At 52.1% G+C, this 14561-nt stretch overlaps 1 protein-coding gene across 3 annotated transcripts in view; it reads right to left on the bottom strand.

Moving 5' to 3' along the window:
- Actn1 (actinin alpha 1) overlaps positions 1–14561 on the bottom strand; it is a 98204-nt gene that overhangs the window by 12946 nt on the left and 70697 nt on the right. For all 3 annotated transcript variants that reach the window (XM_028876129.2, XM_028876130.2, XM_028876128.2), the window contains exons 7-11: positions 14352–14433; positions 12903–12988; positions 5992–6084; positions 4547–4777; positions 2346–2493 (exon numbers count right to left, since the gene is read on the bottom strand). In XM_028876129.2, coding sequence (XP_028731962.1) covers positions 2346–2493; positions 4547–4777; positions 5992–6084; positions 12903–12988; positions 14352–14433 — 640 coding nt within the window. The remainder of the gene's footprint in view (positions 1–2345; positions 2494–4546; positions 4778–5991; positions 6085–12902; positions 12989–14351; positions 14434–14561) is intronic.

A 14561-nucleotide genomic window follows, 5' to 3' on the forward strand; every position in this document is an offset into this window, starting at 1 on the left:
AACACAGCCATATATGTTCTATGAAATAACGGGGGAGGCGGCGGAGTACCTCATAGGTACTTTTGGATCATAGAATCTCTCTAGTTACTAGGCTAAGTCCTGAAAGCCCTATAGGGATCCCCTTCCCAGATAGTCTCAGCACAGCCAGTGAACCTGTGGCCTCTGCTGCTCACAACCACTGGTGACTAGAGCCTTCTCGGCCCGTCAGTAATGTCCTCACCCCAGGGCAAAGGCAGCGCTTGTATTTTTGGCCCTGCTCTTAAAGGAGGAAGGCAAGGATGAGAAATGACCTCCCTAAAAAGCTTCCAAGTTGCCTGAAGAAGGACCCTCTCAGGACGGGCAAACTTAGCCTTGTGTACACGAACATTCTCTGCCTATGCCATCACAGGACGGCATACCTTCTTGGTCCATAAAGGCCAGCCTGTGAGGCTAAGAGCTATGTCCAGTAGCAAAGCATTTCTTTGTCTCTTCTGGTATTGGGTTGGTTCTTTTGTTTTGTTTTTTTCCCTTTAAAATCATAACACAGTAAGTTTAGATTGAATTTATAAATAAATGCATTTATCTATTCCTATATAAATGTTTTCTGCTTTAATTTTGTTTTGTTTTTTGAGACAGGGTTTCTCTATGTAGTTTTGGTGCCTGTCCTGGAACTCCCTCTGTAGACCAGGCTGGCCTTGAACTCACAGAGATCCGCCCGGCTCTGCCTCCCAAGTACTGGGATTAAAGGCGTGCGCCACCACCGCCTGGCTTGCTTTAAAAATATTTAGCAGCACACACTATGAGAATTTCTACTTGGACCTCAGGGTCTTCCTGGGTACAGTGGTCCTTCAAGATCTGCAGGAGATTCATTTCAGGGCTCCTTAAGAATACCTAAATCCCCCCCCAAAAAAAAAAGAAAGAAAGAAAAAAAAAAGAATACCTAAATCCCAAGATGCTCAGGTCCCTTATATAAGATGACAGAGAGTGAGCGTGTGTGCAAGTGCGTGCGTGCGTGCGTGCGTGCGCGTGTGTATTCTCATATATTCTCCTATATCACTTTAAACTACTCAGAGGTTGCTTACACTATAAATGCTCTCTATGTAAACAGCTGTTTGTCCATAGTCTTCAGGGAATTATGACAAGAAAATAGCCTGTATGAGCTCAGCATAGACATAATTCCTTTTTGTTCTTAACATTTTGCTTCAAAGTTGGTTGAATCCAGAGACACAGAACCCATGGATATGGATAATTTCTTGGCCAGATGTTTCCAGCAGAGCTTCTCATTGCTCTGTGGGTCCTGGATCCCACCCCACCCCAGCCTGTACTGTGCCAGATTTCCCACAGATAACCCTGCGCACACAATGTCTTCCATGTTTAGGTTTAATTCCTTAGTCTCAAGAAATGGAATTCCAGTTGGGAGTGGTGGCACATGCCTTTAATCCCAGCACTAGGGAGGCAGAGGCAGGCGGATCTCTTAGTTCCTGCCCAGCCTGGTCTACACTGTGAGTTCTAGGTCAGCCAAGGCTACATGATGAGCTCCTATTTCAAAATAAAACAAAAATAAAATAAAATAAATACCAGTGGGCGGTCAGAGCCATCTCCACCAATCCCCTTCACACCGTAACTCCATATGCACTTAGATGGAAACCTAAACCCACTCGCTTCACTGGGTGTTTTCCTACCAAGCCAGGCCACTCCCAGGTGGCTACAGAATATAGTCCTCCCTATTCACTTCCAACCCGAGGCCAGAGGAGCATGAACCAGGGCTGGGTAAAAAGATCTTAGGCACCAGCGGCCAGTGGCTCTGCCTCAGGAGCTCTAGCCACTGTGGCCAGGAGCCAGTCCTCACTCGAACCCTAGCCAGTTTCTGGGGGGAAAAGACCATCTCGCAGACAACTGTTGTTAGCCTTTTGGTCAATAAGCAGAGGCCAGCCACCAGCCTAGGAAATGACACAGTGGGACCTCAACATCCATGTTTCAGAAATCTGGAAATAGACAAACAGACACCGCTTCTCAGGGACAACGCCAGGACTGACAGCCACACACTGAAGGACTTGGAAAAGAACGATGCAGAACAAGGAAGAAGTAGCACTTTCCCCAAACTGCCGTCCGTCATCCTCCACAGCACGCTCGTGCCCTCGGCCACTTAGTTCTCACACACCGAGGAGTTGGTACTACGGTTCCTACTTGGCAAACACGGAAACCGAACCCAAGGGTGAATGAACCTGTCTGATGCCAGAGAACTATTCAGAGACAAACAAGAAGACACCAACGAGGGCAAAAGAAAAGAGGTGCAGCCGGCGGCGGCTGGGTGGGAGTCGGAAAGCAGAGACCGGGCGGGGAGGCGGGAGCTGGCTCTGGCTCACCGTCGGTCCAGGCCTCGTGGATGGAGGCTTTCTGCCGGAACTTCTCTGCCAGGTGATCCAACCTCTCCAGCCTCCGGATCTCATTCAGCAGCCACTCTTCATAGCCCTTCTCTGCCTGCTCCAGGCAACCCCAGGCATTGTTGATATCCTGCAGAGGTGGGAGACACGGGCTCAGAGAACCTGGAGGGGTTGCAGCCTTCCAGGCAGAGATGCTCCGGATCTTTGGCCGCCACACACATGGCAGCCCAACATCCAGTCTCGCTCTTCCAGCGCCTATTCGGACGACCCTGCCTCCTGGAGAGGGAGTGGAGCTTGAGCCTACCTCCAGCAATGGCGCCCTCCCCTTCACGGACTAGCTTCCAAACAAACCCTAGCCAGTCTCAGAGGCCCAAGATCAAGCCAGGGGGCCAAACCAATTAAAAACAAAGCAAGCTGACAGTAGGCCTCCAAGATATACACAGTTCTAATAGGCCAAGACTCCCAGATGCTGGCCTTTGGGCTCTGGAGAGTGGCTAGGGAGAGGGAATCAGCCACGATCCTGAGCAGAAAGAAATACACACAACCTTTGTACAAGGCACCCTACAGTTAGCACAAGCACTCAGCTGGAAGAACTCGAGTAGGACCAGTCTGAGGGCCATCCTCCTGGCCATGCACTGGCCATCTGCCCCACATCAGAGGCACGTCCTTCAGCTCTCAGGAGTATCTGTTAGCTGCCAGTGACTCTGACAACCCAAGAGCATCTGATTAAGCCCTGAACTTTAAAGAACTGGTGCTCCAAACTGCATGCACGACACCACAGGCCTGCTTTCTCCCTTCAAGATCACCTTGTTCCTGCCTCCCCCGACCTGGTCCTGCCCAATATGCCTGCTTGTTTTTGTTGTGTTACGCTTTGTTTGAAAGGATAAAAGGTTCTGGCCTTGATGAATTTGTCCTGCATTCTCCTGGCCCATAAAGTCCTGGAGACAGGATAAAGGGGAACGAAGGACAGAACAATAAAAGGGGACACAATGGAAGGGCAACCATGACACAGAAAATTGATCGCAATATTAGGGTTTTGTCTCTATTTTCTAGATAGGACCTAGCTATACTTGCTGTGATCCTCCTGCCTCAGTCTCCCAAGAGCTGGGATTATAGACTTGATTCACACCCAACTTGTTATAGGTGTTTCTGTTTGAAAGAATCTTACTATATAAAACATGCTTTAAGAGTCACTTAAAATTATATTTATAGAAAGATTAAAACTGGACTTGGCAAGCATAGGCCTGTAATCCTAGCTACTTAGAATGTCAAGGCAGAATCTCAAGTTCAAGGCCTTCATGGTTGAGTCCTAGGCCAGCCTGGATGAGTTGACACCCAGGATGAGTTATCTCACAGAAAAATAATAAAAAGGGTGCTGGGGATGTGGTCCTGTATCAGAGCACTTGCCTAACACGCATGAAGACCTAGAGTCAAGGCCTAGAGTCACAAAAATAAATAAATACATAAATAAATAAATAAATAAATAAATAAATAAATAAATAAATAAATAAATGGATCTTTTCAAATTAAAACAAAATCGATGGTAGGTATAAGATTATAAATAACTTCTACTTTTTAATACTTTACTTATTTGTATATTAGAAATACTCTACAAAAAAATAGTTATTTAAGATAATCAAAGTTTTGCTTTGTTTTTGCGGTTGTTATTTTATTTTGAAAGTACTTAAAGTTACATAAAATTAAAAATTAGCCGGGCAGTGGTGGCGCACGCCTTTAATCCCAGCACTCCGGAGGCAGAGCCAGGCGGGATCTCTGTGAGTTCGAGGCCAGCCTGGACTACCAAGTGAGTTCCAGCAAAGGCGCAAAGCTACACAGAGAAACCCTGTCTCGAAAAACCAAAAAATAAAAAATAAAATAAATAAAAAAAATTAAAAATTAACATTATTGCTTGGTTCAGTATGACCACACATCCTGTTTAAAACACTATTTTTTTAAGGGGCAGGGGAAGTTTGGAACGCTCAGGGGTTGAGAAGAGCAAGCCTGACCCAGAGCAGTCAGGGGAGAAGGTGGCTATGGCCTCTGCGCCTGAGCTCAAGCCTGGGCAGCGACAAAGTGAAAGAAACGCGGAACATGGCAGGTAGGTAGAGGAAAACCCACCTCCAGGCACCTGGGGGACGGAGGTGGCCAGGCAGGCCCCACCCAGACCTGCCCCTGGCACTCACCGAGACCATCCTGCCCTCGGAAGGCATGAAGGCGGGCCGGTTGCTGAGCCGGAGCTTGGTCTGCAGCGTGTTGAAGTTGATCTCCAGCTGGCACTTCTCCTGCACCTTGGGCGGCTTGTGCAGGCGCCGGTAGTCTCGGAAGTCCTCCAGCTTCTGCTGCATGGCATGCATGGTGTTCTCGGGCACCCGGTTCTCCAGCCAGGGGATGGTGCGGCGGATCCACTCCAGCAGCTGAGGCGAAAGGGCAGAGACGAGGCATGGGGCGAGGATGCCGGAGGACGGTGTGGGCAAAGGCCAGCTTGTCCTCGCAGGAAGAGGGCTGGCAAAGAGTCTCTCCTGATGGTACACTCCCTTCCCAAGGACCCATTAGGGCCTCACCGTGCCACGTAGGAAGGCTTCCGGGTGCTCCCTCCAAGGTGACCAGGATATGGTCAACCCGGAGCCCATGCCCCTCATCTTCTCTGCCCTGAGAGGGACAAACCAAAGAACCACAACCTGCTTTGCAAGGAGACCTGAAGTCTCAGTTTCTCAATCTATACCAAGCAGGGATGTAACAGAACAGGGATCTCCAGCCTCAAAAAAGAAGAGGCTAGAATCCGGGACAGCCTAGATTTCTATCCGGGAGCCATGGTGGGGATTATGAAGACGTAGGACTGCAAAGATGGATGACAGGAAGCCTACGGGAACACCTGCATATTGCCAGGCATGACCCACGGGGGTGACTCACAGAAATAATCATAGAAATACTACATGGTCAAGTGCTATCAGCACCCCCACATTATGGAGGAGGCACCCAAGGCTCTGCTCTGCCAGGTCACGCAGCTTGCTGTGGTGACTGGCTGAACCGATGAGGCACGGATTAAAGCCTGGGCGTCTGGCTCTCACTAAACTGGAAGGCAGAGCCACCAAAAGGCCAGGGGGAGCAGTCCAAAAGGAGCAGCACTTTAACCCAAGTGACAGGGGGGCAACCGGCTAACTTCTTGCCATCCTGTCCCCTGCTGGCCTGACTAGTGAGCCAGCCTGAGCCAGTACTGAGTCCTCCCAGGTGCGAGGCTTCTCAGAACCTGACATAGCCCTGTACTATCAAGTTTAGACAAAAACTTACAGAGCAGCAGTAGACCAGGCTGCAAAGGCCTCTGAGATCCCAGGGCTCAACTCCCACTCAGTAAGCGAAAGAAAAAACAAGAGCCAGAGAGGTGGAGGCATTCTCCCAGGCTCACTGTAAGCCAGACACCTCCTCCTCCTCTGTCTTCACTTCTGCTCCCCCAGAGGCCCAGAACCAAGCTACCCTAGGTTAACTGTGCTTGGCTCATGCACTGCACCAGCCTGGGACTATGTCCACAGAATGACTGTGCAGGCACTGAGCCTAAGAGCTTTCTTCTCTCAGGGTGTAATGCAGGGCCTGGTGGGGGGGGGGCAGTCTGGAAGAACACAGGGGTACCCACATCACTGGCCAGCTTCTCGTAGTCTTCCATAAGCTGTTCATTCTCTTGATTGACGGCCAAGACTTTGCAGATGCGGTTGGCTGCTGTCTCCGCCTGGCGACGAGATAGAAAAGTCATGACCAGCCTGCCCCAGCAATGGGGGGCCCCCCAACCCCGGACACACCTGTGTCAACAAGCCCCTCCCCTCTGCTACTCCATGTGGTTGGAAAGGAGCCCCTGAGGCCATGTCACACTTCCCTGTCTCCTGCATCATTCTCTTGGCCAGCCCCGGACAAGGGTTGATTCCCGTCATGCATGCTGGGAAGAAATAAACCAAGTAACTGAGGCATTCTAAATCTTAGGCCGGGTGGAGAAAGGAAGAGATTCATGCCCATCCTGGGATTCCAGGGATCACAAGACTTGGGACCTCGGGCTGGATCTGACAGGATTTTGAAGATGGGAGAACTTCAAATCTGAAAGCATGAGAAGGTGCTGGTGGACAGTGAGGCCTCTCAGGTTCCCTGAAGGATCTCCGGAGGCTCCTGGTTCAAAGCCCTTTAGGGAAAAGCTAAAGGCATGGCAGTGTATGGAGGAGGAGATGTAAGGCTCAACCCAGCACAGGTGCCGACGGCTCAGCTAAGATCACACCATGCACCAAGCACTGGACCAGGAGAGACCAGAGACAGAGAAGAATGAGGAGAGATGGAATGGTAACCGGCCACAAGGCCTAGCACCCCACAGAGACCCAGCCTCTGGTGACGGCAAAGGGTCCTGTGTACCCAACATCAGCAGGGATCCTGTGTTCTCAATCCCACTTCACTTTAGTGATTTTGATGTTAGGATCTCACTAGGTAGCCCTGGCTATCCTGAAACTCGCTCCTGTTGACCAGGCTGGCCTCGAACTAACTCATAGAGAGCTGGCCACCTCTGCCTCCCAAGTGCTGGGTGTGTGTAAAGGTGTCCACTGTCACACCTGGCCCACTTGAGTGGTTCTGAATTGAGTTGTGGCCTTGTACATATACCAACCCTAGTCCAAGGAGAAGTGGAATGTGAAGTTTTTTGGGGACCACAGGGCAGAAAGGAGACAGCTGAACCCTGGGACCCTGGAGACAGGTGACCTATAGATGATCAAGGACACCTGGTGTGAGAAAGAGGAAGGCAAAACCCAAATCTGGTTGATGAACAAAAAGAGTTTCTGTTACCACAAAACGAGACTGAGTATAAAGAATTCCTTGAGAACTGGAAGAAATGACTATGATACATGTGGGGTTTTTTTTTCCAAGAAGAATTTTTCAAAGAGGAAATGCCAAGCAAATCACATGCCTTGTGGGGGAGTGAGCTGGGACCCACAGGGGATGATACAGAACAAAACTGTCCTGAAGGTCTCTCAAGTGAACAGTCCAGAGACTGTATCCTACAGTGTGGGTACCGAACAGCTGGGACTCCCAGAAGAGAACTCAAGAACGGCCAGAGAGGGACTCTGGGTCCCCAGCTCAGTCATCATCCCTGCCCTCAAACTCAACCCCGTCCTGGAGACGACAGGGCCCCTTCTCATACAGACGTCCTGCTCGCCTGCCATCTTCTCGAGAACCACTGAGTAACTGTGGCGAAATTCCCTGAGGCGCTGAAGAAATGAGTCGCTTCCCAGGAGCCTATCCCTAAGGGGCAGGATCCAGAAAGAATATAGACTTTTGAGCACCAGGTCAGTAGGCTTCATGAAAACTGGCTGGGATGATGATCCTGCCTGGTGTTACCAAAACTACTTCCACCAAAGTTAAGGCAGAGAGAGGACCACAGACAACCAGGAGGTGGCTGCAGACACTGCCACAAACAAGTCATGGGTAGCTCCTCATTGCAGATAAACAACAGCTGCAGGCTGGCCAGGAACCTCACAAATCTCCTGCTTCTGACCCCAGAGTACTGGCATTAGAGGCATGCACCACCGTGCCAGCTTGCTGCTATCATTGCCAATGTAAATAAATCCCAACTTAAACTTGCAGTCCTCCAGATGCATCCTGAATCCTGCGCTCAGCAGCCGTAAACTTATCTGCCAAGTTGGTAGGCTGGGTGGGGTACGAGTCCGTACAATTTTAAGAGCTGGTCTCTTAGAGCCTTGCCGCAACCTGTAGATAGTTCCACAGCCAAAGAAGAGTCCTTTGGATGAAACCTGGGGAAGACTTCTACATGGAACTCCTGAGGATGTTTTCCCAGGATCTAACGCCTGACCTTTTCAGGCTAGCCTCAGCAGAAGAGAGCTGGAGGACTCTACCAGCATCCCCAAAGGACCAGCTTTGGAGCAAACAGACCCATAGAGCACAAGAGTGCTTTCTTTAAAAAGGTCCCACCTGTGAACACTTGTGGGTCACCTTGAAGGACCTTTGAGAAGCAGGTTCTTGAAACACAGAGGCTAAAGTCCTCAGAATACTGTCTCCCCGCCTCCCCCACTTCCTTCCACAGGCTGCAGCCCTGAGTAAGCCTGCCAGGGGCATAGGGGACACACGCTTTCAAGTGGCCCCCTTATGAAGACGGACAGACCAGTCACTACCAACCTCAGCCAGAGGGAGACAAGGCAACTTGGCTGGCCTTGCCGACCTCACCCACGGAGTGAAGGGAATCAGGCTGCAGATGGCGACAGCAGCCCCGTGACAGCCATCCTAAGCATCTGGCTTCTCGGCTTCCCCTCCCCAGAGCGACAAGAAGCCCAGGGCAGGCTGGGAGTGGAGGGGAAACTTAACAGCAGCACAATGTGTGAGCAATGCTCGCGAGGCTGCTGGAGTTCAGAAACACCAGGGAGGGACTTGGACCAGGAGAGGAAAAAAAAGGGCCCTGGGAGAAAGGCAGAGAGGAAGCCATCCAGAAGAAAACCCGGGTCGGGTTCGGGCTTTGGGTTTTCTATGACGGGACGGGCTGTTCTAAAACCCACGCTAGCGAAGCAGGCTGCCCAAGTCTTTCCGGACGACAGACTGCATGAGATAATGCAAGGAATCATAGACGCCAACGGGTGGGCCGAGAATACACTCCAGAGAAAAAGAGGCCAGATGCATATTCCCACATTCTCCGTGACCACTTTCAACCGTTACTACTGTTGGTACAACTTAACATACAACAATTTTCTTTGTTTTGTTCTGACACAGGGTTTCTCTATGTAGCCCTAGCTGTCCTGAAACTTGCTATAGAGACCAGGTTGCCCTTAAACTCAGAGAGCCACCTGCCTCTCTGCCTCCTAAGTGCTGGGGTTAAAGGCATGCGTCTCCACACCCAGCCACACAACATTCAATTATATATGTATATGTGTGTGTGTGTGTGTGTGTGTGTGTGTGTGTGTGTGTATACATATATATACACATCCATGACCTATTATTCTTAGAGATTCAGCTATCGCTTGCCAGGGTTCCACCCTGATAATCAGAGTGCCAAGTCACCGGAGACAGATCCATCTATAGAGAGGCTGTCATCAATTAGAGTGTCATCAAATATCCAAACCAGGCAAAGCGACACACCAGGGCTCCACCACCCACAACCCACTGTTTATATGAATGCTACAAAGTTCTCATTGGTCATGTTTTTAGCAAAAATTCCCCGAATCTAGCTAAAATTGCCTTCCCTCCTGCCCAGTGACTGCCATCTTGTCTACCCCCACCCCCACAAGCCAGGCTTGCTAAGCCCAACAGATTATGGCTTCTAGCCCCAGAATGGAGCTTCCTCAAGACAAGCAGGCTGGGGTGGGTTTGGGGACACATGTCTGTCCCGCCACCTGTGCCTCGATTTCCCCAGAACTCCCCGTCCTATGGTGACTCAGCAATGCTGCTTTCTTTCCTCCCCTCTCACACCTCAAAGCTTCCGCCTGATCCGTGACGACCTTGTTTGTCCCCGCTGTTAGTAGTGAGTGACTCCTTAGTGACGGTCTCTTCGCCCTTCCCTAGTGGTACCCGAGCCTTTCCTGGGGGAATGTTTTCCCACCCCACACCTCCAAGCTCCCAGCTGCTGCTCAGGGAAGGCACCCTGCAGCCCCCAGCTGTCTCCTCTGGACAGAGCCGCAGCCCAGAAGCCCTGCTGAGGGCGCCTCCTTGTCCTCATGCCTTTCCAGACAGGTACAGCGTCTGTGGATGGGGATACATTTTCTCCCTTAGAAGGCTTACACTCCTGGACCGAGTGATTGATGGACAGGTGGATGGATGCACACAGCTCCACCTGTCCCTAAACATCCAGAAACACGCACAGCAGATCCAGTTTGCCCCTTCGGGGGGCCAGCTCCTAGAAATAGCTCCCAAGAGACCTCCGAAGCACCAGCTGCATAAACAAAACCCTGATACTCTCTCCACCCATTCTAAACCCGGGAAGCAGGGAATCAGAATCCAAACCAGCCTGCCAAACAGAAGCTGGTCCTCACCCAATGAGGACAGTCCCTCAACAGCTGTGTCCATCATATGCTTGCGTGGAAATGTAGAGAGGCACTCGCATGTGTCTATTAACTGGGACCTTTCCACTTCTATTATCCATGAGTGGCCAGAGAGAGGCAAGGAGAAGAGGGTGGGCCGTGGATATGGCTTGGCTCTGGAAGATGTCTGTCATGGGGACCAGGCGCAGAGGCAGTCAAGACAAGAGTGCGAGATGCAGAGAGACTCCTTCATCTCCTTGCCCCCCCCCAACCAGAGGGACACGTCCTTCTGGGGCTGACCACTCTAGGCAGATGCTGTAGAAGTGACTGGGGACAGCTCTGGATCAAGCGAGACACCCCACACCCCGCCACACTGTCTATGCCCCTATCTATCCCGGGATGTAGACAAAAGCATGAAATGGTTGCAACAGGGATGAGAAACGGGAAGAGGGCACAGGGGAGGGAGGGTGTCGGAGGGAGAGCCACACAAATCCCACACTCCCTACTGCACACTGGATACATACACCATACCACATCTCTTCCATGCCATGCCTGTGTGCACGCAAGTGCGCACGCACGCACACGCGCGCAAACACACACACACACACACACACACACACACACACACACACACACACACACAGCCCTCCTGAGCGTCATCATCAGCCAGGCCACAGAGAAGTATCAGAGACAGGCAAGGCCAGTGTCAGGAGGCATGAAGCCCAGGGCAGAATCCCTAAAGGCAAAGGACATGAAAAAGAGGAACGGGATAGTCGGACAGAGGGGACCGGCCACCTCAATCAGCCTGGCCAGGACACTCTGTGTGGTTGGTAGGCTGAGCACACATGCTCAACCAAGGCAAGCAGAGAAGCTGCCCATACTCTGGCTAAGAGGTCAGGGACAGGGTTCCGGAGAGGTTGGCAGGAGAGCAGCAGAGGTGAGGGGCAGAGGAAGAGAAGGAGCCAGGAGGCCAGCAGGAGGACTGGGAAGTTGGAGGCTGGCCACCACTGAGAAAGGCAGGTCTGGGGCACCCATCCAGTGGGTACCAGGGTTACTGCCAGCCCATCTGGTTGTCTTTGGGCATTTTTTTTTAAAGGTACCCTTTATTTAAAAAAAAAAAAGACTGATTTGGTTAGAAGACATTTTACCGCTAGACCTGAAGCTTGGCAGTAAAATGCTTACCTAGGAAGCACCAGGCCCTGGGTTCAAACCCCAGCACCACTACAAAAAGAAAGACAGAGAGTGAAAAGAAAAAGACGTCTTTTGCTGCCATCTGCAGAGTAATTTTATTTTTCTTTTTTTCGGTTTTTCGAGACAGGGTTTCTCTGTGTAGCTTTGCGTCTTTTCCTGGAACTCACTCTGTAGCCCAGGCTGGCCTCAAACTCACAGAGATCCACCTGCCTCTGCCTCCCGAGTACTGGGATTAAAGGCGTGCCACCACCGCCTGGCATGCAGAGTAATTTTAGTAACTAATGTTTGAATCTCCACAGTCCGTGGCACACAGGTGGCACTCTTTTGTATAATTTACAGCTATCCACGAGAGGCCTGGCTGGCAAACGGCATGCAGGACTCTGACCTGGACGTCAGGGAGAAGGCAGAAGACATCTCCCAGCCCTGGCTCCGGCCTAGATTTGAGAAGATGGCCTTGCTCCGGCAGGAAGAAGGGAGGGTCAGCGGGGAAAGGGATTCTGGGTATTTAAGGGAAGGGCTTAGGATCCAGGCTCTGATAGCTTGGCCGCCTTTCCCCTCTGTGGAGTCCACCCAGAGGCTGGGCTTCTCCGGCCTCTGCACGTGGGCATTAACTAACCCTCTCTCCATCAGGGGGAACTGCTGCTGGTGTCCAGCGAGGAGAACAAGATGGGCCAAGGGGCAGCGGCGGGGAGAGTGGGCGAGGCCAAGGGCGAGCTCACCTTCTGCGCCCCAGAAGGCGTGGCAGTGACATGAGACACTAGGTCACATGGCCTCCCCCTCCGGCCTTAGCGTGCCTACACATCTGCACAGAGAAGGAGAAGAGGTTGAGGAAAGAAAGCAGAACAGCGTGGAGCAAACCCGAACAGCAGCAGTGGACAGAGAGCACGAGACAGAAGGGGGACGGACGGACGGACGGACGGGAGGACAGACGGGCGGGAGGAGAGGAGAGGGCCGGAGGGACGTGAGCAGAGAGGGAAATGAGCAAGGGGCGGAGGGAGGGATGGGAGCGGAGCTTCCACTACGCACTTCAGATAGGCCACTCAGAGGCCAAGAGGACCGACCCACGGATCTCCCACACCCAGCCCTCTGGCCTGGGCCACGCAGCGGGTTCCAGAGGACTAGCACTTGCTAAATGTTCTTGGTCCTGATACATGGTGAGAGACCGCAGAGGAGTAGTGTGAGAGAGGAGGCGAACAAGACCTCTTCATAAATACAGCTGGCTAGCCACGAGACCAGAACCCAGGCCTTCCAGACACCTGCACCGGGACATGGAGGGATGGACGACGGGGGGAAGGGTAGGAGGGCATGGCTGGGATCTGGCATGAGGTGTGCCGGGCAGAGAAGGGGCAGGGGTCCCAGGTACCTTCTGGGCTCCAGAGAAGGCATGGTAGAAACTAGACACGTAAGTCATAATGGCTTTCTCATCCGGCCGGGCAGTTCCGACGATGTCTGGAGAGAGATAAAAAGAGAGAGAGAGAGATGCAGTTACAGCTGAAAACTGAACATACCGCGCATCTCACAAGGGGGTGGATGGATGCAGAAGCAACCTTGCCTTTCAAAGGCCCATCCTGAATCTAGCCAGCCTCCAGAGTCAACTTCCACTAACAGGAGCATGGACACAGAGGAATGGGGGAGGTGATACCCCAGGAGGCAAGCAAAGAAGCCCACAGGGAATACCCTACTGGTGGCTCTCCTCAACCACAAGGTCAGCGGCATCAATAAAAGGAAGCAGGGGAAGGGCTGAAGATGGAAATGACATATGGAACTCACCAACCAAACACATGCATGAATACAGCCCACCCATGGACTAAAGCCAGCCCGCTCCCAAGGGCAAGTTTCAACAGGGGACTCTGGCTATGAGCAGGTGATATATCTGGAATTACTGTCACGTTGGCTGGATGTGAAACAGACTTTTAGTGTTTTTGAGAGTCTCACTTAGGTAGCCCAGGTTGGCCTCAAATTCACGATCCTCCTGTCTCAGCCTCCCCAGTGCTGAGATTACAGGCATGTGCCACACATCTGGTCTGTGGACCGTATTTTGATTACATGCAAGATACCCATCTTTCTCCCCTCCCTCCTCCCCAACTTGGTCTTTCAAGATAAAGTTTCTCTGTGTAGCCTTGGCTGTCGTGGAGCTCAGAGATGCGCCTGCCTCTGCCTCCCGAGCGCTGGGATTGAAGGTGTGGGCCACCACCGCCCGGCTAATACCCATATCTTCAAGGCACGTACTTGGAAGCAGGTAGCGGTGACTGAGATTGGATTTAATACAGTCCAACAAAGACAGCAAAAGGATGAAGAAAAATAAGGTGTGATGGACTATCAATAACCCTTCTGGCACGGTGGGCAATACACCATCTCATACTTCTGTGCATGTTTGGAATGTTCCTGAATGCCGCTGGTGGGGTTGCCAGGAGCACAGGGCTGGGGGCAATCTTGGACACCCTCCCCACCCAATCCCCACGCACACCCTAGATTCCCTTCAGTTCAACATGGAGCTGCGGCACTGTAAAATGGTCTCAGCGCTGAAGGGAGCCCAAGGGACAGTGGCCACGGTTCCCGCTTCTTCCAAGGACAAGGGACAGAGGAGGAAGACCTCCGCTCCCCTCCCCTCCCTCCCCTCCCCTCCCCTCCCCTCCCCTCCCCTCTCCAAGAAGCTCGCTCTATGCAGTCTGCGTGCTACCAGCCAGTGCCTCTTCCTCCGAACCACACAGAATCCCTGGCAGGCAAGTGACCCCCAGCTCTTCAAGCTGAGGACCCAGCAAACAGCCCCTCCTGCCTCAGCTGCCGGGGAGCAACGGGGGAATGCCCTCACCTTCGGCATCCAGCATCTTCGGGATGTCCAAGAACTTCTCCGCCACGTCAAAGGCCGTGTTCAGGTTTGTGAGCGGATCGTCCTAAAGGAGAAAAGGGCAAAGTGATGGATCTTACAGAGAGTCACACGTCACAGCCTATCCCAGCTGGGAGGGGACGGGGGGCCCCCCCCCGGCGTGATGACGCTCCCCCAGCTCTTCCCAGGTTCTGG

Source organism: Peromyscus leucopus, chromosome 14 (genome assembly GCF_004664715.2).
Source record: "Peromyscus leucopus breed LL Stock chromosome 14, UCI_PerLeu_2.1, whole genome shotgun sequence".
NCBI lineage: Eukaryota > Metazoa > Chordata > Mammalia > Rodentia > Cricetidae > Peromyscus > Peromyscus leucopus.